At 36.4% G+C, this 22,349-nt stretch overlaps 2 protein-coding genes across 8 annotated transcripts in view; one reads left to right on the forward strand and one right to left on the reverse strand.

Annotated features, from left to right (window-relative positions):
* Positions 1-10,436, reverse strand: part of Dhx57 (DExH-box helicase 57) — a 46,442-nt gene extending 36,006 nt beyond the window's left edge. The window contains exons 1-5 of one of the 5 annotated variants that reach the window (XM_026410132.2): positions 10,397-10,436; positions 6,777-6,845; positions 2,653-2,882; positions 1,944-2,102; positions 272-460 (exon numbers count right to left, since the gene is read on the reverse strand). In XM_026410132.2, coding sequence (XP_026265917.2) covers positions 272-460; positions 1,944-2,102; positions 2,653-2,876 — 572 coding nt within the window. In that variant the 5' untranslated portion in view covers positions 2,877-2,882; positions 6,777-6,845; positions 10,397-10,436. The other 4 variants (XM_026410133.2, XM_026410134.2, XM_026410137.2 and 1 more) reach the window with 4 other exon arrangements.
* A 93-nt stretch (positions 10,437-10,529) lies between these two features.
* Positions 10,530-19,288, forward strand: Morn2 (MORN repeat containing 2). 3 transcript variants are annotated; one of them, XM_077791973.1, is made up of 4 exons: positions 10,530-10,619; positions 14,328-14,381; positions 16,955-17,091; positions 18,604-19,288. In XM_077791973.1, exons 2-4 carry the CDS (start codon positions 14,367-14,369, stop codon positions 18,704-18,706), a joined length of 255 nt encoding a protein of 84 aa, XP_077648099.1. In that variant the 5' UTR covers positions 10,530-10,619; positions 14,328-14,366; the 3' UTR covers positions 18,707-19,288. The 3 variants fall into 3 exon arrangements, with proteins under 3 accessions (XP_077648099.1, XP_026265932.1, XP_026265931.1); XM_026410146.2 differs by lacking the exon at positions 14,328-14,381 and adding an exon at positions 14,823-14,929 and having other exon boundaries at positions 10,553-10,619; XM_026410147.2 differs by lacking the exon at positions 14,328-14,381 and having other exon boundaries at positions 10,539-10,619.
* The last annotated feature ends 3,061 nt before the right edge of the window (positions 19,289-22,349 follow it).

A 22,349-nucleotide genomic window follows, 5' to 3' on the forward strand; every position in this document is an offset into this window, starting at 1 on the left:
TGCCGAGGGCAAAACAACAAAAGTGACATATGAAAAGTAGTATCACATCACTAAAGAGAAATTCATTTAAATATACTCATGACTACACGTATGTAGGGTCCATGTTTTGAAAGAGTGTCCCTGATGATACTAATCCTCTATCCTAAAAGATAGAATATTAGGCATATCATGCACTGCCGGAAAGGACACAAGGAAAGGTAGTTGAGTTTATAATGATTTCAGTTGGCCTTGAATTGTCTCCCAAATTCCATAAATAACAAAAAGCAATCACCTGGAAAGTTTTTGCACTGCAAATGGTGAGACTGTAAATTCTGGAATATGAGGCTCAACTGGGCCTGAGCCTGCATATTCCCAAGGATCAGAGTCCGGAGCAAGGGAAGGTTCTTGTCCAGCTGACCAGTACTGCTCATCATCAAGACAATCAGGCTCATCAACTTCCTCCTCCCCAGAAATTCCTCTTCTGGCAAAGGTAACATTTTCATGTATTAGATATTAATTCTACTTACTTCAAGAGAAATTTAGCAAGGGTTTAAGAATTTAATTCAAGGAGCCAAGGACACAGAATCTTGACTACTCTTCAGTTACTGATTTAATCTTTTATTGAACTGTTCATTTATATCTTGGAAATTAACATTTAGCAGGCATTCATTAAATGCCAGATATTATATTAAGTGCTTTATATGTAAACATTCTTTTACTTTTTCTAATAGCCCTGCCAGATACTAATCCCTGCTTTTCAGATGATCAACTAAAACTTAAGAGAGGATTAGTAATTACCTAAGGTTATTTATGGTAAGGAAAAACTAGAGATTTTACTAATAACAGTTTGACCCCAAAGCCTGTATTCTTTTTCTTTTTCTTTTTTTATGATGCTGGGGATTGAACCCAGGGCCTTGTGCATGTGAGGCAAGCACTCTACTAACTGAGCTATATCCCCAGCTCCTATGTTTTGGCACACCTGCCCCCTCCCCGTGGGAGGGTGCCATTACCACCAAGATTAAACTCAAGGGCACTTGACCTCTGAGCCACACCCCCAGCCCTATTTTGTATTTTATTTAGAGATAGGGTCTTACTGAGTTGCTTAGTGCCTGGCTTTTGCTGAGGCTGCCTAGGCCTTCAAAGCTGCATAAGCCACAGAGCCCAGCCGAAAGCCTGTGTTCTTTTTTTTTTTTTAATATTTATTTTTTTTTAGTTTTCGGCAGATACAACATCTTTATTTGTATGTGGTGCTGAGGATCGAACCCGGGCCGCAGTGCGATACTGCTTGAGCCACATCCCCAGCCCCAAAGCCTGTGTTCTTAACCACAGAAACCAGAAACCATAGCCATCCTCTCTTCTCATTCATACTGTCCCCATTTTTTGCTTTACTGCTCTCCTTTCCTAAATCTGAAACAGACAAAACATTTGTAGATAGAAATCAATCTGTTCATGACTGACCACTTATTAATTTTAGTAAATGAAAAGAAAGAATTCTCCAGCTGAAATCATAAGACAAAAAAGAATCAAAATGCAATGGAGATCTGGAGGGGAAATAACTGAGAATAAAAGCTGTTTCACTTAAGAAAATGGTCATGAGCAGCATAACCTCAAGACTCATATAATCAACTCAATATTTGCTCCTAGAATAATACTTCTACTTGCTTGTTACAATGTTTTATTTGAAAGGTTATGGATACAGCAATCACTGAACTCATATTAACACTGTCCTATGGAAAAATAAAGATAAAAAGGTGATCTGTATTATTGTTCATGGATGGTGCAAAACAAACTCACTCCAAAACTGTGGCTGAGTAATAATTCTTATATTTCTTTTGGCTTACTTTCAACTAGTTATATGGCCACAATAGGATCAGTATTGATACAATGTTCCAAAGAAGTACAAGGTGTTCACAATGTCAATATGTCTTCCTTAATATAATATTTACTCAAATAAAATAATTTACTCAGATCCAGCATCCGCATCTTGTTCTTGCAGGTCTCGCAGAAGAGCTTTTACTTTCTCTTGATTCTCAGAGGTCATATGTAGAGTCTGAAGGGGTACTTTGGCTTTGGGCTTCCATTTAGGGCGAGCCTCTCCCTTGCTTATGCTACTGTTGCTAGGTCTGCAAACAACATAGATAAAAATTATACACTTTCTTGTGGTAAGAACTTTTATACTCTCCTCAGAGTTTCCCAATATTCACAATACAAACTGGATTAAGTATTTTACAAAAAAAAAAATCATAACCAGACTACATCATATTGGAACTGCTCAGAAAAAAAAAATTGATCAGATCATTAATCTTTAAAAATTTGGCTGCACTAACTCAAGAATCCCTTGGAGAAAGCAATGTTAATGATGACCACTTCTTTTCCAAAATTTACTTTCCTAATAACATCAAGTTCAATAGCAGTATTATACTCAATTCACAGTGTCATGTGGGTATAATGTTAACTTTATAGTTCAACCTACACATACTCAACATCAACAACAAAACCCCCCAACAAGGTTTAGAAAAAGTTACAAACAGGCAGACTTCCAGGTTTTAAAATAAGAACAATTAACTTGACCAGAATTATTTGGCCTTCCCCTCCTCTCCATCAGCCACCTGTTGTCAATTATATTAGGAATTGATACTGTTTCCATTTTTGAAGATTCAAGAGTATAATGACCTGGATGAGTGCTTTGATTCACTGAAGATACAAAAGTCATCTCCATCATCCCAAATTCTACTTGAGGCCTTTCTGTTGCCACCAACACCACTGCCACCGCCACCACCACTGCCACCACTTCCATGAGGTTTATTAGTATGACTCCTGCTTCCTCTTCCTCCTTTAGAAGATCCTTTTCCACCTCCTTTGCCTGGCTTGCCTTTTCTTCTTACTGAAGAACTCATTTTCACCTGAAGGAGAAAAAGAAAAATATAGGCATTATAAAACTAGGCAAGTGTAATAATTCTTCTTTGTCAAAGTTATGAGTATAACTTACTTTTAGAAATAAAGAAAAATGCAGATTTTAAAAAAGACTAGTTTAGAAGTAGTGTACTAAATTGCTTAACAAAAAATTTCCAAGTACATATCTCTCAGAACTAATATTTAATGAATTTCTCTGATACAGATTTCTTAACCAGGAATGATTATCAGAATGCGGGTGAACCAGTTTGCAAAGGAAAACCAAGGAATAAAACCACTGGGAGGAGCCCTCTTGGGGTCAAAACATATATCAAAGAGGAACCTCAAAAAATATCACTTCAAACTCAGCCACAATTTGATGGGATTAATTAGTAGAGGGAGTTACTCCACTGGGCATTGTTGAAATCAGAGCAATCAACCAGCAATTGGTGGAAGTTAACAGCTATGTGTCAGAGGAAGAAAAAGAAAGCCCTATCAAAACTACTGTCATAACAGTGTAACTCTGGGCATACCCAAAGCTGTATTTCCCCAAGGAACAGTATCAGAGCTTAATACTGTAGGTAGGAAATAGACTTCACTAAAATAATCCTCCCAGTCTAAAAGTTAAACAAAGAACTGACATTAAATTCTGGACAGAGAAGAACTAGTACCCCATAGTTGCTAGAATATATCATAAAAAATTATTAGTTTCAAAAAGGAACATTAAAATGATATGTTACACATGAAAAACATGTATAGACTTATGTTACTTGAGCATGACTCATACATGGAGTAGTATGCGGCACAAACTGCCTATGAGTGAGACCAAATGTCAAATTTAACAGAAAAGACTTTAAAATAGTCATTAAAAATATGTTCACAAAAATAAAGGAAAGCATGATTAAAGAAGTAAAGGAAGGTAAAATGACCATGTCATATAAAATTGAGACTATCAGGGGCTGGGGTTGTGGCTCAGTGGTAGAGTACTAGCCTAGTATGTGCGAGGCCCTGGGTTCGATCCTCAGCACTACATAAAAATACATAAATAAAATAAAGGCATTGTGTTCAACTACAACTACAAAATAACTATTTTTTAAAATTGAGATTATCAATAAAGAGATTTAAAAAAAAGAACCAAATGGAAATTCTGGAGTTGGAAAGTACAACTTAAATACAAAAAGTCACTAGAGGTGATGAGCTACAGTGTCTACAGACTGGCAAAACAAGTAACTGGTGAATATGAAAAAAAGATTGTCAGTGATTTTTCAAGTTGAAAAACAAAGAATGGAGAAAAATAAATAGAGCCTCACAGAAAAGTGGGATACCACCAAGTGTACCAAATGCACATAACAGGAGTACCAGAACAAACAGAGAGAAAGGAAGGAGCAGGACAAATGGTCAAAGAAACAATGCAGGAAACTTCTCTAATTTATTGAAAAACAATAGCCTATATATTCGAAAGCTCAACAGACTCCAAAAAGAATAAACAAAGAAATCCACAGACACATTGTAGTAAAGATCACATTACTGAAGGTCAAGGACAAGGAGAAACATCTTGAAAACACAAGAGAAAAACAACTCATCACTTATAAGAGAAACTCCTGTAAAATAAGAGCTTATTTCTCAGAATAAACAACGGAGAGCAGAAGGTAGTGACATATATATTTAAAGTACTCAACAACAACAACAAAAAACCCTTAGAAACGCTATCTTTCAAAAATAAAGGAGAGGGCTGGGGATGTGGCTCAAGCGGTAGCGCGCTCGCCTGGCATGCGTGCGGCCCGGGTTCGATCCTCAGCACCGCATACCAACAAAGATGTTGTGTCCGCCGAGAACTAAAAAATAAATATTAAAAATTCTCTCTCTCTCTCTCTCTCTCTCTCCTCTCTCACTCTCTCTTTAAAAAAAAAAAAAATAAAGGAGAAAGAAAATATTTCCCAGAAAAATAAAACTGACAGATTTTGTTGCTTGTAGACCTGCCTTAAAACAAACACTAATGGAAGTTCTTCAAGCTAAGCAAGTGTTCCCATATGGTACATTCAAATCCACATGATAAAACAAAGAACACTGGTAAAGGTTAAGTATGTAATTATAAATAAACAAAACAAATGTATATATTTCTCTTTTATCCTCAATTTAAAAAGCAATTAAGCCAACTGGGTGGCACAAGCCAGCAACTGGACTGAGGCGGTTGAGGCAGAAGGTTCACAAGGTTGAAGCCAGCCTCAGCAACTTAGCAAAACCTTTTCTCAAATAAGAAATAAAAATGAAACATGACAATAACCATTTTAAGTTACTAGTTTTCATTCTCCATTTATTAAAAATCATTTGTATTATTTATGTCTGAAACTGGTGCGCATATGGAGAAGAAAGTAATTTATTTCATCAAAGAACTAAACACCAATGTCATCTAAAAAAATAAAGATTTATCCTTAAGTAGCAAAAAAAAAAAAAAAAAAAAAAGACTGGTAAAGCAACCCTGGGTTCAATCCTGAGTACTAAAATTAAAAAGCAAATATATAAAATAATATGTATATGATATAATGTTGGAACTATAACCATAGGAATAAAAAATAAAATACATGTGTAATATATTTGTACAGAGTAGACAGGTGGGAGCAATATTGTATTGGCTAAGAAAATGACTACAAATGTTAAAGGAATAATTATAAAAGTGTATTGTTGGGTTTATAACATTAACAGGTATAATATGTATAAACAATACCACGAGGAGGGAAATGAATATATACAGTATTAATCCTTATGTATATTGCTAGAATCAAGCTTGTACAAATCTAAGCTGATTCCAATAAATTAAGATGTATATGTTAGACCCCAGAACAATCACTAAAAATACATTATAAAATATTCACTTAATGAATAAAAGAAAGCAGTAAAGTAGGAAGAAAGGAACAAATAGATAAGAGATGTACATCAATAAAAAGCAGAATGGAATGATAGCTGTAACCCCCACTATATTATTAACAATAAATGTAAGTGGTTTAAAAAATGCAATAAAAAGATGGGCTAGATTTAAAAATTCTAACTATATCTAATTTTTTAAAGTCTGATTTCCATTTTATTATTTTTTCCCCCAGAAAATGGTTTTTCTTCAGATCATTGGACCCAGTTCCTTTCATAGGTTTTGGTGGAAATTATAGGGCAGCACCAGCAGGTCTAAACACATGTGTGGGGGTGAGGGAGTTCAGTCTTTACAGGGTTCATGAGATCAGTTCCTAAACCACCTTGCTATGATTGGCACAACTCACATAGTAAGGCAACTTCACATAGAGCTTGGGAAGCATATCGAAGACACTTGCTTGGGAAATGTCCCTGATAGCTGTAGTCTTGACTATGTTTTGAATGATGGACTTCTTAATAGCCTTTCCCTTGGGAACATACCAGGTGCAGTTCATACAGTGAATAGGCTACATATGGTCATGGCCCTTTGATCCTTTTTCTTCTTCTTCTTTTTTTTTTTTTTTGTTTATTATCTTGGAAGGAAAAACCCAACTAACTATATGTTATTTATAGGAGAGACACTATAAATTTAAAGGTATAAATAAATTAAGAGTAAAAGGATGGAAAAAAACAAATTATACAAACAGAAACTACAAGAAAGGTGGAGTTGCTAGGTTAATATCAGGCAGAAATATTATGTGAATGAACATATATAAACAATGAACAATGAAATATTCATCTAGCCATTTCTTGTATATCAGATCCTGGAAATATAACAGTAAAGACAAAATTCCTGCTTCGTGAAGAAATATCCTTTAAAGGATAAAACAGACAATAAATAGATATATAATGTCAAATAAGTACTGTCTTAGTCTGTTTCCTGTTGCTATAGCACAATACCTGAGGCTGATGGATTTATAGAATAAAGGTTTATTTTGGCTCACAGTTTTGGAGGTTGGGAAGTAGAAGAATATGATGCCGACATCTGCTCTGATTCTGGTGAGGGCCTCATGCTGTGTCATAACATGGAGGAAAAACAAAAGGGCAAGTGTGTATGTGAGGAAGAGACACAACACGAGGGGCTGCCTTGCTTTATAATAACCTACTATCATGAGAATGATCCCATTTCCTCAAGAAAAGCATAATCTCTCTTAATGACCTAACCACCTCTTAAAGGCCCCATCTCCCAATATCATCAAAATGGCAACTAAATTTCAATCTGAGTTTCCCAGTGGTCAAATAATACTCAAACCAGAGCAGGTGTTATCAAGGAAAAAAAACCAAAAAACCTCGAGGCTTTTGTTACAGAGTAGTTGTTTAAGGACTCTCTGAGATCACGTTTGAATGGATATCTGAACAAATTGGGAGAATAAGCCATGAAATACTTGTGAAAGGAACATTCTAAGTAGAAGCAATGATAGATTTAACAGTTCAGGATAGGGCTGGGGTTGTAGCCCAGTGGTACAGTGCTTGCCTAGCACGTGTGAGACACTGGATTCGATACTCAGCATCACATATAAATAAACAAAATAAAGATATTGTGTTCACCTAAGACTAAAAAAACAAAATTAAAAAATTAAAAAAAAAGAGTTAGGGTATGTGCTGGTCTGGATGAATAGTAAGAAGTATGAAATGAGGAAGGGAGATGAGGCCAGAGAGTACAAAAGGTCATAAATCCAGGGAAGGATTTTGGGTTTTATTATAAATATGATAGGAAGTCACTACTAAAAAGCTGGAACAAAAGCTTGACTTATGTTTTATAACAATTATTCTAACTGCTATTTGACAAATAAAGTTGGGGGTGGGTGAAGAAAAACCAAAGAGGTCAGTTAGGAAACTGATACAGTTGTTCAAGATAGAGAAAAAATACACTGGTTTGAACTAGGATAGATGCAGTGGAGTTAAGTGGTCCAAGTTCTGAACGCATTTTAAAGGTAGATAAATTACATAAGTGGTATGAGAGAAAAGAATCAAGATTGTGATAAGATTTTTGGATACGAGCTAAATGGATAAATAGTAGTTTCATGTACTTAGAAGAGGAATATTGGGGAGGAATGAATTTGAGGTGAGTATAATGAGATAAGACTGGCTTTGTTAACATTTGAGAGGTTGATTTGATACTTTAATGGAAATGTATAAAAGGTAGTTGGATATATGAGTCTGTATTGAAGGGAAAGGTAGGGTTATTGTACTTAATACTCCAAAACATTGTCAGATAAATATAATTTTCTATTTTTACAGAGGAGGAAACCAAAACAAGGAACATATGTGATTTGCCTAATAGCACCAACTATAGAAGCAAAGTCTGGAATCACGGTTTGAATAAATCCATTTGACTCTGAAGCTGAGATTCTTCCACGATAACTTCTCATTCACACGCACATACGTACACATACACACACACATACACACACACCCCCACACACACACCTTTTATCTTAATCCAAAATTTAAAGGTAGTTTGGCTTCTCTCTGATTTGTGCCCTGTTGTTAATTTATTTTTTTATGTATTTATTTTTTTTTTAAAGAGAGAGAGAGAATTTTAATATTTATTTTTTAGTTATCGGTGGACACAGCATCTTTGTTTGTATGTGGTGCTGAGGATAGAACCCGGGCGGCATGCATGCCAGGCGAGCGCACTACTGCTTGAGCCACATCCCCAGCCCCCCTGTTGTTAATTTATAAGGATGACCCACTGGCCACATGGAGAGGTCAATGACAGTGAAACAAAAGTTTAATCTGACTCATAAATCCTCTAGAACCAGAAAGCATGCTGTGCCAGGCAGCAGTTTGGTGGAAAGGAACAAAGGGAAGGCCTAGGCTGTGAAGCCAAGACTCTCAAAACGAAGGGATCTCTATTACAAAAACAAAAAAAGTTTATCAAGGCAAAGAAAAGTACTTTTCTGGACTGTGTGGGGTTAACAATCTGGGAAGTTCATACACAAACAGGGTACAGTGGCTGGCCATGATGGGATTTGAGTCAAGGTTTTAAAATAAACAGTCTTTTGATAACTGATTACTTTCCATTATTTCCTTCCCCCTCCATCCTTATAATTAAATTAGGGCAACCCCCAATTTTTCTTTCATCAGGCCACAGCCTTTCTTGGGGCTTCTGCAGGAAAAGCCAGGCAGGACAAACAGTTAAGGACTAGCTAATTTGAATAATTCTAGGTAGGCCCTGGGAGGCATCAGGGAGGGCTGTCCCTAATTGTCCAGTATCTGGTCCTAGATTGATTTAGGGAAGGGACAATATGGGCTTGATGGGTGAGCTTGGAAAAGGAAATATTGGGGAGTATGGACTCTGGTCCTTTGTTAGCTAACCTTGGAAAGGGCAGTTTCTTCCTCACCAGGTAGGACCTCAAAATGTCAAAACATCTTAGAGAATAAGAACATGATTAACACATCCTTCCAATCTAAATTTGAAGACTCAATCATTACAAATCCCTGACTCCAGATTCCTTGTAGATAAGAATAGTATAAGAAGCCAAATTATAAGTTCTATAAAAACAGAATACAAAAAATTAAAAGATTAACAGGTGATCAAAACAATGGGACAAACTGAATTTATTAATGTTATGCAATAATAATTATCTATTGTTAATAAAACTTAGAAAAATTGGAAAGGATATACAAATCAAACAGCTAAATCAGAACTTTATCTCAAAAATCACCCGGTCCAGGTAAATTTGTGTACTGAGAAACATTAGGAAAAAAGCAAGATACTAAACTGATTTAAAACAACTTGTCTCACACCAATCCAGAAAATGTTACCTTTACAACTTGATCTGAAATTTTGCACATAAAATTTTGAATAAAGACTTCCTGGCTGTCGTTGTATCCAATATCACTCTCTTCCCAGACATTTTGGGAGAATAAGAAATATGTTGTACAATCCACAGGCTTAGATTCCACTATTCTATTCCATCTAGCCTGGGAAGATTCCATCTTTCTTCACCTAAGTTTGGCTCGAAGAATATCCTTTGTTTCACTCTCAAGTTTGGCTCCCATGTACAGCATCGCTCCAAACTGGGCACAGAAAACTGAAGACACTCCCTTTTTATCTCATGCAAATCTCAGACCAGAAAGAATCATCCAGCTCCATTCAGCTACCCAGACACGTACCGTTCTTCGCTCCTAATCCTTTCCCCAAATAGTTAAACTCGACTCGAAATGGAGACAGAGACAGGAAACCGAGTCTGAGCCCCTCCAATCCAACCCCGTTCCAAGCCTGAATCCGCTCTCCCGCCTCAAGCCTGAGCGTGGAGAACCTCCGCTGCAGCCCACCTGGTCCGGTCCCAGGGCCTGGGATCCTGCTGGTCCTGATACACTGGTGCCAGGCAGACCAGGCTGGGGCACAGCGGGACAGGATGCTCCTCAGATGCTGACCACTCTCGGAGCAGGGAGGCGGCCGCACACTGACAACTGGGGCGACGCACAAACCACGCACACAAACACACACCACTGATCCGCCTTAAGGGAGGTCAGCTATGCTTCCCGGCTGTCGGGAGGCGGCGCCCAGGGGTAAGAGGTCGCAGCTGGACTCGGCCACCCCCACGGACCTCACCTGGAGCGGCTCCGCGGCGGCCCAGCTGCGGCTGCACAGCTTCGGCGCGTCCTGATTGGCTCATCGCGTATTCGCTTCCGGGTGAGAGGTTGCCCGGTTGCCCAAGCAACCGAGTCGCTCTGGGAGCTGTGTCGGCTAGCGCTTTGCTCCCTCCATACCGCAGAGCTGGCGGCCCAAGGGGAATCGCAGAGTCAAGAAAGTTTCTCCGACCTCTCTCCAGCAAGTGAGTGCCCTTCCTCCCAAGGCCCTGGCGGGGAAGGGCACCTGTAAATAGAACTTTTGGGAGCCAGAGCTGGGCCCTGTAACTCCCGACCGGGTGTGACAAATCTGTGTACACTGCGGTGTGTGGGGGGGATTCTACGTTGATTCAGCCCGAATTCCTTGTCGTGATACCTTAGGCAAGAGCCAGCCTCTCTGGGCTTCAGTTTCCTTCATGGTGCCGGATGGTGTCGATCTTTGAGGTTCCATCAAGTTCCAACATTCCAAAGTTTCGAATGTGGAACTTTCTAAGGGCAATTGAAAATAGTTCCGTGTCTTTTACGATTACATTTAGTGTTCTGCTTAGTAGACATTTAATGACCGCTTCCTAAGTGCCATTCATTCGCTAAATAGACAGTTCATGTTAATACTAAACACTGAACTCAGGAGGGGGACAAAAAAGATTTGATTAACCCGCGAGTCCTGTCCCCAGGAGGTGGGTGTGATAGGGAATCCTGACACGAAAGCATTGTTTTAAAAGAGCCCTAAGTACTGTGGGGGCTTCTTAAAAGAATCTGGGGGGAAAGAGAAACGAGAAGACTTTGAGACTGACAATTCTTGTGACAATTCTTGAATTGGTGCTACAGGACAACAATGGCTAATACCTACAGAGTTAGACACTAGCCTAGTGCTTTACGTGGTTTAGCTCATTTAATCTAAGGATGAGGAAATTGAGACATAACTAATTTGTCCAACTATAAAGGGGGAGTCCCATTCACCTACGTGGCCTAATGCCAGGGCATGCCCGAACCCCTAAATACTACACTCTACTTTCCAGCTCCTCCAGGATGAGTTAACCAGCCAAAGAAGAGATGTGTGTTGCAGGGAAAAAAAGTACAGTATTGCTGCTGGAGCTTTTACAAGGACATCTGGTAGTCTAGATCATTAAACACAGAAAGCAATTCTGTATCTTGGAAATTTTGAAGACACATATCTGTTTACCTCTACAGAGGAATGACTGGGGGAAAAAATGAACAAATATAGTTAAATTTTTATTCTTCTAAGATTTAGTGTAATTGATGTCTATATTTAACCCCAAACAAGGTCAGAATTCCAGCAAGATTGCATTCTACTCCTCACAGCACTTCCATATTGTTATCAGAATTCTAATTATAGTCTATTTTAAAAGTTATTCTTTAAAAAAATTTTTTTGTAATTGTAGATGGACAGAATTCCTTTACTTTATTTTTATGTTGTGCTGAGAGTGGAACCCAGTGCCTCACACGTGCTAGGCAAGCGCTCTGCCACTGAGCTACAGCCCCAGCCCTTAAAAGTTATTCTTAATAATAAATTCCTAAACTGGGTGCAGAAAGCCTGTAATCCCAGCAGCTCTGGAGGCTGAGGCAGGATTACAAGTTCAAAGCCAGCCTCATCAACTTGGCAAGGCCCTAAGTAACTCACTGTGACCGTGTCTCTAAATTAAATACAAAAAAGGATGGGGGTGACAAATACGGTGGAATGTGACAGACATCATTACCCTAGGTACATTGTATGATTGCAGGAATGGTGTGACCCTACTTTGGGCACAACCAGAGAAGTCCAAAATTGTGCTCCAGTTGTGTTCAATAATCGAAGAGCATTCTGTAATGTATAACTGATTAGAATAAACAAACAAACAAATAAATAAAATAAAAAAGGACTGGGAATGTGGGTCAGAGGTTAAACGCCCCCTAGGTTCAATCCCTGGTTGTTAATAATAATAAAATTCCTAATGACATAAAATAATATTACTTAACAGAAAGTATTTTTTCTCAAAAATAAAATAAAAATGCATTTTTACTAATTCCTTTGTTCCTCATTTTGTTTTTGTTTTCTTATTTTCTCCTGGATTCATTTTTCTCCCTATGAGAGTTTATTTCCTTGTATTTCTCAAAGACAAAGTATGAGTACTAAATTCTGAATTCTGCCACGTCCAAAAAATAGTTTAGTTTCCATCACTTTGGACTGATATTTTTGCTGAGGGTAGAGCACTGGGTTCAAATAATTTCCCCCTTCAAAGATTTAAATACATCTCATTTTTGTTTTTAATGTCCACTATTGCTGATGTCAGTCTGATTTTTATTCTTTTTACTTTGTTATAGGTAATCTGGTTTTTGTTTGCCTAATTGGCATTTGTCTCTATGTTGTTGAATTTTACTTCAAATTGTCTACCTGTGCAGTTTACTTAGTATTCATTTACAGTCTAAGCACTCATTTTCTTCAGGTCTAACAAGTTTTTGACTATTCAAATATTGTGTCCTCCCCTTATTCTTTCCCTCTAGAAATTTTATTAAACTGGCATTAAATATTTTGGATCTATTTTCCATTATCTTAGAATTTTTCTTTGTGCTACTTTCTGTGAAAATTTCCAACCTAATCTACCAGTTCACTAATTTACTTTTCAATTAAATCCATTCTATTATCCAATCCTTCTGAAAGTTTTATTTCACCAGTTTTATTATTAAGTTCCTTGCTAATTGATTCTTAACTGTCTGTTCCTCTTTCTCTCTGAGGATGTTACAGTATTTTAAATTCTTAAACCTATTGTGCTATTAACTCTGAGATGAGCCTCCAACCTTTCTCAGTTGGCACTTAAGTTACCTTTTAAATTAAAAATATCTGTTCCCTTACCCTATGCAGAGATTCAGTAGATGTGAGGTGGGGCCTAGGAACTTGAGATATTCAAGCCGATTCTTACGCATAGGCCACACTTTGACTAATATCTTAATAGAGTCTACTGTCCAAGAAGTTAGAATTCACTTATTCTCTATATATTTTCTTCAGTTTTGGAAAAAAATACTTTTTTTTTTACATTTTGCATTTAGTGTACTAAGTGTTCCAGGGTTCAGAGACAGAGATTCCCCTCAGTCTTGTGGTCTTGTTTTTTTTTTTTTTTTTTTTCCTTTTTTAAACCTGGTCTCCATTCCAGACTCACTCTACTTAGACTTCCCTCCTTCCCCACTTATTATATTTTATATTTCCTCCTATTTCCTAATCAAATATTCCTCACCATCTTACCTCTGTTGAACATAAATTTGTACATCAATGTTATAGCAGCATTATTCTTAACAGCCTCAAACTAGAAACAACTTAAATGTACATCAAGTAATGAATACACTATTTCTATACAATATATTTGGTAATAAGAAGGAACAGAGAATGAAGTTTTGATACTTGGTACAAACTTATGAAACTTGAAAACATGTTAAGTGAAAGAAGCCAATCACAAAGGACCATTTATTGAATCCATTTATAAGAAATAAATAGGCAAATCTATTGAGATAGAAAGTAGATTAGTGGGTAATGGGGAATGGAGTTTTGAGGGGAATGGTGAGTGAGTACTGATGGGCACAGGATTTTTTTTTGGGGGGGGTAATTAAAATATTCTAAAATTAGATTGTGGTGATAGTTGTACAACTCTATATACTCAATATACTAAAATATTGAATTATATACTTTAAAGGATTAATTTGTGATATTTAAATTATACATTAATAAAGTTGTTATATTAAATGATCACTCATCTAGTCAAAATTATTTATTTCCCCAAAACGCTACATTAGACATGAAACTATCAAGTAATATAGTTGTGTTATTGTGAATTGAGTCTATTTAGGTAGTGCTTAACCCTCACTTATAGGTCTTATGACACAAAATATTTAAACTTATATGACTCTTTTTAAATCTTTTAAAGCAACTTCAGAAGTGTACAAGATAAATTTTATATTTCCTAATGGAGACAAGTATGGTAAGCATACATTTCAATTACTTTTCCTCTGCAGAATATTAAATAGCCTAAGAATAAAAAAAATGAGACTCACATTTTATGAAACTGCTATTGGGATATTATTTCAAGTACAATAACAGAAATCCTAATAGATGAACAGATTTAAAATCAAAATTCCAACATTATATCTAGATCGTATGTCTTTTTGGTCCTGGGTCTCAGTGGTTACAAGATGTTCTGAGTTCATATATTGTCTTATCTCTGCTGTCATTGGTTTCAATGCTGGGAAGCCAAAAAAAAAAAAAAAAAAAGCAAACAAGACAAAACACCCCCTCTGCAAAAAAAGAAAAGAAACAAAACAAAACAAAAAACCCACATGGCTTTTCCCCAGACATTAATACTATATTTTTTAGTCAAACACAAGTCCTATTTAAAAATCTTTAGTATTTCTCCCTTGTTTAGATGGTGAATGTATAAGAACATCTTCTGGAATTTATGAGAGAAATGGAGTAGGTATTCATACCACTCCTAATGGGATTGTCTACACAGGAAACTGGAAAGATGACAAGGTATTATTGTTGTTTGGAGGTTTTTTGTTGTTTGTTGACATTGACCCCAGACCCTCTCACATGCCAGGAAAGCACTGAGCTACATTCCCAAAACATTTTATTTTTTATTTTGAGACAGGATATCACTAAATTGCTCAGGCTGGCCTCCAATTTAGGATCTTCCTGCCTCAGCCTCCCAAGTATCTGGGACTACAAGTGTTAGCCACTGCACCCAGTTTATTGTTGTTTTTTTCTTTCTATTTGTTATTTATTTATTCTAATTAGGTATATATGACAGCAGAATGCATTTCAATTCATTGTACACAAATGGAGCACAACTTTTCATTTCTCTGGTAGTACACGATATAGAGTCACATACATGCAGTCACATATGTACCTAGGGTAATGATGTCCATCTCATTCCACCATCTTTCCTGCCCCCATACCCCCTCCCTCCCCTCACCCCTTGCTCAAAGTTCCTCCATTCTTCCCATGCTCTGTCCCCATTATGAATCAGCATCCACTTATCAGAGAGAATATTCAGCCTTTGTTTTTTTTAGGATTAGTTTACTTTGCTTAACATGATATTCTTCAACTCCATCCATTTACCTGCAAATGCCATAATTTTATTCTCTTTTAATGCTGAGTAATATTCCATTGTGTATATACACCAACAGTTGCTTTATCCGTTCATCTATTGAAGGACATCTAGGTTGGTTCCACAGTTTAGCTATTGTAATTTGAGCTGCTATGAACATTTTTGTGGCTTTTCAATATAGAATGCTGATTTTAAGTCCTTTGTGTAAAGACCAAAGATTAGGAACTTACACATTCCCAACTGGGGCAAAGTACACTGGAAATTTCAATGAAAATAGGTAAGCTTAAATTTAAGGGTCAAATGGTGGTTCCTTTCCAAGTTTTCTAAGGAATCTCCATACTGCTTTTTAGAGTGGTTGCACCAATTTGCAGTGCTACCAACAATGTACGTTTTCCCCCACATCCTCGCCAACACTTGTTATTGCTGTATTCTTGATAATTGCCATTCTGACTGGAGTGAGATTTGCATTTCTCTAATTACTAGAAGTTGAACATTTTTTTCATATACTTATTGATCTATTATTGTTTTTAATACTGATTGTAAATGAATAACCCTATAGGCTAGATGATTCCGTACATTTTACCATTAATAAAAAATATATATAATGAGTAGACCAAATAATAAAAATAATAAATAATTATATTTAACATATGTTAACATATGCCTAATATTAAACTCATGTAGAGGGCTAATTATGTATCTTTCTCATCACTTTGTTTGTAAAGTAAAGTAAAACCCATTAATAATTTTCTCACTTAATCCTAAAAACAATCTCATGAGATAGATGCCATTAACACTCTCATTTTGAGTGAGGGAAATCAGACTCAGATTTCTTGCCCAGCTAGTAAGTGATAAAACAAGAATGTGTACTCAGGTTTACTTGAATCCAAATTCATATTCCATATGGCTCTCTACTATTGCCTGAACTAGTGATACTATACTATTCCTGAGCTAACGAAACTTGAAGATTTTTGATGTATTTAATATATCTTGAGGATCCTAATAAATCATCATGGACTCCCATGTGTTCAAATGACTCAGTATGAGAACATTTGATTCAGTAGGCTTCACAGACAGATACAGAGGAAGGACAAATAAATTTGTCCTTTTTTTTTTTCCCCAGGACTAGGGATTGAACCCAGGACACACTACCACTGAGCTACATACCAGCCCTTCTTATTTTTTATTTTAAGACAGAGTCTCACTAGATTGCCTAGGCTGGTATTGAACTTGTGATCCTCCTGCCTTGGCCTCCCAAGTTGCTGGGAGTATAGGCATGCCCCATCACACCTGGCAAATTTGTTTCTTTTTGTGGAAATAAAGGGTGACACGAAATCATGACTTAATGTTAGATTTATATGTATGTATATATATATATATATATATTTTAAAGGCTCTGGGGAAACTTAAGTTTTTGTTTCTGAGGGAATTTTCTTTGTTACAAACAGATGAATGGTTTTGGAAAACTTGAGCATTTTTCAGGAGCAGTATATGAAGGACAATTTAAGGACAATATGTTTCATGGATTAGGAACTTACACATTCCCAACTGGGGCAAAGTACACTGGAAATTTCAATGAAAATAGGTAAGCTTAAATTTAAAAATTACTATAATTAAAAAATAATCTTTGCTTGCTTAAATATTATATTTAGTTAATGCTAAATATACTTTGATAATGTATTTAGTTTTAAGATTTGTTATTTTACAGGATTGGGAGTGTTTTAAGAGAGGCTAGGACCATCATAAGCTTCAAAAAGAGAATATCATTTTTAGTAATAATTCATTAGACTATTTGTTTATCCCCTTTACTTCTCTATTCGTATAGAATTTTTTGTAGTCAGTTTGCAGATAGAAAACTTGTTGCAATTATTAAGAAAATTTAGGCCAATAATAATTTTCACTTGAAATATCTTGATGTATTTTTAAAGTAGCCTTGGGGGTAATTTCATAATTATTTATTTCATTTTGACCTGACATGTGCATACCTTTTGAGTAGGCTAATTTTGTTTTTCCCTGCAATCCTGGTTATTGAACCCAGGGCCTCGTGTATGCTAGGCAAATGTTCTACCACTATGCTACATCCCTAATCTTATTAGGCTAATTTTTAAAATCTGAGCAAAATTAGTTAATTTTCAATTTGTAGAAGCATACCCATTATTGCCCTTTCTGAGCATATGCTTATAGAAACATAAAAGTGAAATAAAACATGAATGAAGCTTTGCAAGCTTGATCACACACTGAATACCATGCCATGCTAGCTGGAGGTTCAAGTTCAAGTTCATTTATAAATACTACTATCTTATTTCTAGAATTTGAGGTGGTTGATATGAATACATTTTGAGGTGGGCTGACAAATGTTCACCTATTTTGACTCTAATTTTGTGACAACAACAGATTACCTTTTCCAACTGATAAAAGGGAAAAAAATAAAAGGAGAAAAAAAAATCTAATCTGTAGGATAAAGCCTGTTTGTTTGTGTGAGTGCATTTTTACTACTCCAAAGTGCCCTAGAAAATACCAGTACAGCAGGGTGTGGTGGCACACACCTGTAATCCCAGCAACTCAGGCGGCAAGAGGATAGGGGTTCAAAGCTAGCCTCACCAAAAGCAAGGCTGTAAGCAACTCAGTGAGACCCTGTCTCTAAATAAAATACAAAATAGGGCTAAGCATGTGGCTCAGTGGTTGAGTTCCCCTGAGTTCAATCTCCAGTACCCCCTACTCCAAAAACAAACAAAACAAAATAGCACAGAGCATATCACGTCAAACCTAGTTGATGATCAAGAAATATTTGTTAAATAAATAAGTGAACTAATTAGGCCAGATAACCAATATAAATTTTTCATGTTTTGATTGTTTTGGTTTTATATGAAGTGAGCTTATGTGATCCTAAAATCTTGGACATCAAAATTTTTATAATGACTATGTTTGTTTGGGACACTGTTTTTTTTTTTTTAATACAATATGAAAGGAGAATTCTGCATTTTAAATCCAAATTTGAAAATGGAAAGATATGCTTCACACATAGGGTGTAATGTGCTAGACAGTCTGTAGATTCTTCATCTTGATTAACACACAAACTTCTTTTTCACTATTGCAGGGTGGAAGGTGAAGGGGAATATACCGATATCTATGGACTAGAATGGAGTGGTAACTTCCATTTCACAGCCGCTCCAGGCCTGAGACTAAAGTTCCAAATGTAGATGTTCTGCACTGAAGTTTAAATGCGGCAATTGAAGCCTTTAGTTGTAAGCAGAGCAGCTAAATTTGTTATCTGAAATGACTTCATACACAACCTCCACAAAATTGCCAATAAAACTATCACTCACTTATGCCTTATTGAATTTTATTTTCATTGAATACATTATGTGATTCAATTCAGAGTTTGCTTATTTTAATCCATACAGCAGAAATATTAATTTAACTATTAATTAAATAGTTAATTTTCCAATCCTGGATTTTGTCATCTTTTTTTCCCCCTAGTTTGTGCTTTCATGTTTATTTTTGGAGAAAAAAAAAATTCCCTGCATTATCCTTTGTAAGTAATCAGATATTTGGTCCCTATTGAAATTTTTTATTGTTGTGATAATGCTTACATGAAGTCTACCCTCTTAACAAACATGTTGTGTACAATACATTATTACTGACTTCAGGTATAATATGGTACAAATCTCTATAGCTTATTCACCTTCTTTTTAAATACACATGAAACAATTTTTTAAACTATTGTTTTAGTTGTCAACGGACTTTAACTTTATTTATTTATATTCAGTGCTGAGAATCAAACCCAGGGCTTCACACATGCTAGGCAAGTGATCTACTGCTGAGCCACAACCCCAGCCCTAATTTTAATATTTTGAGGAATCCCCATATTATTTCCCATAGTGGCTGCAACTTTTTATATTCCTACCCACAATGTGCAGAGTTTCCAATTTTTCTACATCCTCACTGACATTTGTTGTCTGGTTTTGTTGTTTTTTTCTTTTTTAACATACTGGGACTGAGCCCAGGGGCACTCTACCACTGAGCTATTTCCCCAGTCTAAATTTTGATGCAGCTAAATTTGTTATCTGAAATGACTTCATACACAACCTCCACAAAATTGCCAATAAAACTATCACTCACTTATGCCTTTTTGAATTTTATTTTCATTATCATATACATTATGTGATTCGATTCAGTTGCCCAAAGTGGCCTTGAACAAGCAATTCTCCTGTCTCAGTCTCCTAGGTAACTGTTATAGGCATAGTTCACTGTTCCTGGTTTGTTGTCTTTTGTCTTTGAGAGTAGCCATCCTAACAGGCTCTGAGGCAGGAGGATCACAAGTCAAAACCAGCCTCAGCAACTTAGTGAGACCCTGTCTCTAAATAAAATATAAAAAAGAGCTGGTGATGTGGCTTAGTTGTTAAGCATCCTGGGTTCAATACTGTTATCAAAAAAAATTTTCTTAGACCATTTTAAAATTGAGTTGTTAATTTTTTTATTTGAGTTGTTCAGAGTTCCTTATATATTTTGCAGATCAACTCCTTATCAGATATTGGGTTTGTGAATATTTTCTCAATTTCATAGGTTGCCTTTTCAATCTGTTGATTGTTTGCTTTGCTATACAGAAGATTTTTGTTTGATGTAGTACCACTTGTTCATTTTTTGTTTTTGTTGCCTATGATTTTGGTGTTATATGCATGAAATCATTGCTAAGATCAATGTCATAAAGATTTTCCATTGTGTTTGAGCATCATATTAAAAGGGTCATATACCATGATCATGGGATTTATCACTGGGAGGCAAATGTTAAGTAGTGGTTACACGTGAGCAGTGGGTCAGGGCTTTAAGAAAATACTTAGTACAGGATAAATCAGTTAATCTATAGCTCTGAGTAGCACCACAAGTTCTGACAAGATAGCTACTTCAGGACCCTTGCCTGATCTCAGCTCTATAAATTACTCCTTTTACAACAGGAGGAAGATAGATGGACTCAGGGGTTAAGAACCAGAGGATAACAAGGATATGTTTTCTCAGAAGGGCCTAACTGCTAAAATCATGTTAAGACTCTGCACAAACAACACAGAGATACCCAGATCTAGGAAAGCAGGATGATTAAGACCGGAGCCCATGGACCATAAATTCTGTAAAACAAGTTCCAATTAGCACTTGCCAGCAGGGCCAGGATGACTGAGAGTTGCCCTTAGATTGTTAACATAGCTTTATGATATCATTGTAACTGTAGTTTTTCTTCCCTGGGTTTCACTTAGATACCTACAGGTAAAAGCATATGCAGTAGAGGTTTAGGAATGTAATCTGTCAATCCAGAGCCAAGAGGTGATACTTAAGCAAAATCTTCTAACAACTTCTCCTCTATTCCAATAAAACTAAGTTCACAAAGAAGTGAATTGTAGATCTCTTTGAGACAACCCACTGTCTTCCTTGGGGATGGCTTTTATCTTAATAAACGTTGCTATACTATCATTATGTTTTGTGTCTTGCTTGAAACCTCTTTCAAGAACACAAGAGACAAGAACGCTACTGCAATTCTCTGGTAACCAAGGATGATTCAACATATGAAAATCAATCAATATGATAAACCATATTACAGTACATTGAATAAAAAAATCACATGATTATCTCAATAAATGCAGAAAAAGCATTTTATGGAGTTCTGTACCCTTTCATGATATAAATTCTCAACAAACTGGAAAACTATCTCAATGTAATATAGGTTTTATATAAAAAACCCACAGCTAACATGATATTCAACAACTAAAAACTGGAAACATCTACTCTAAGATCTTGCCACTTCTATCTTTAAAAAGTGTATCTATTTGTTAAAGGACACTATCAATAAAGTGAAAATACCACAGAATGGTAGAACATGTTTGTAAATCATATATATGATTGTCGTAAATTTGACATAGTCTAGGCGTTGTGGCATATACCCATAATCCCAGTGGCTCAGGAGGCTGAGGCAGGAGCATCACAACTTCAAAGCCAGACTCAGCAATTTAATGAGACACTAAGCAACCTAGTAAGATCCTGTCTCAAAATAAAAAATAAAAAAGGCTGAGGGTGTGGCTGAGTGGCTAAACACCACTGGGTTCAATGTCTGATACAAAAAAAAAAAAAAATCAGTTTCTGCCTCAGCATTCATTTTTAGTCCTGACATGGGTTGGTTGAAACACAGCCATATCCCATCCTTTTCTCTCTCTTGGTGATTTGTTATTTGTAGCTTACTTGCTCCTCATCCTACTGACCCCAAACCCAACACATCCCACAGCTGGTGGACCCAATAAAATCCGATCATCAACATGAATCACTTAAGTTTTCCTACTTCCCACGTTCTCTTTAAATGAGCCAGTCAACAACCACCAAGGTAAAGCCTAAGTGGTAACATGCACCTTAACAAAGGCATAGTCCCACAGGTCCTTTTTCCTCCTACTCCCCACCTGCTAGCCAGGTTCCCTGTCACCCCTGGGTTTCCCTAAACTCTCTGGGACCTGTTAGATAAGTTTCTTATTTTTATTTTGCCTCCTCATTGTGTTTCACCTGACTGACACACATAAATCTGAATTTCACTCTTTCAGTGTTCTCCTTGACGTTGTCCATTTTGGCTTATGGCCCCTCTTAACAGATGTCAGAACCAAATTAGAAAAAAATCTTTACAATAAAATCATAACACTGATAATATTCTAGTCTCCAGAATATAATAAGAACTCTTAAAACTCCATAATAAAAAGACAATCCAGAGTTGGGGATGTCACTCAGTGGAAGAGTACTTAAAGTCTTGAGTTTGATTTCCCATTGTCACAAGGGGGCAAAATCACAATGTATGCAGTTGAGGGGAGAAATAAA

The sequence above is a fragment of the Urocitellus parryii genome, chromosome 12 (genome assembly GCF_045843805.1).
Source record: "Urocitellus parryii isolate mUroPar1 chromosome 12, mUroPar1.hap1, whole genome shotgun sequence".
In the NCBI taxonomy this organism is placed as follows: domain Eukaryota; kingdom Metazoa; phylum Chordata; class Mammalia; order Rodentia; family Sciuridae; genus Urocitellus; species Urocitellus parryii.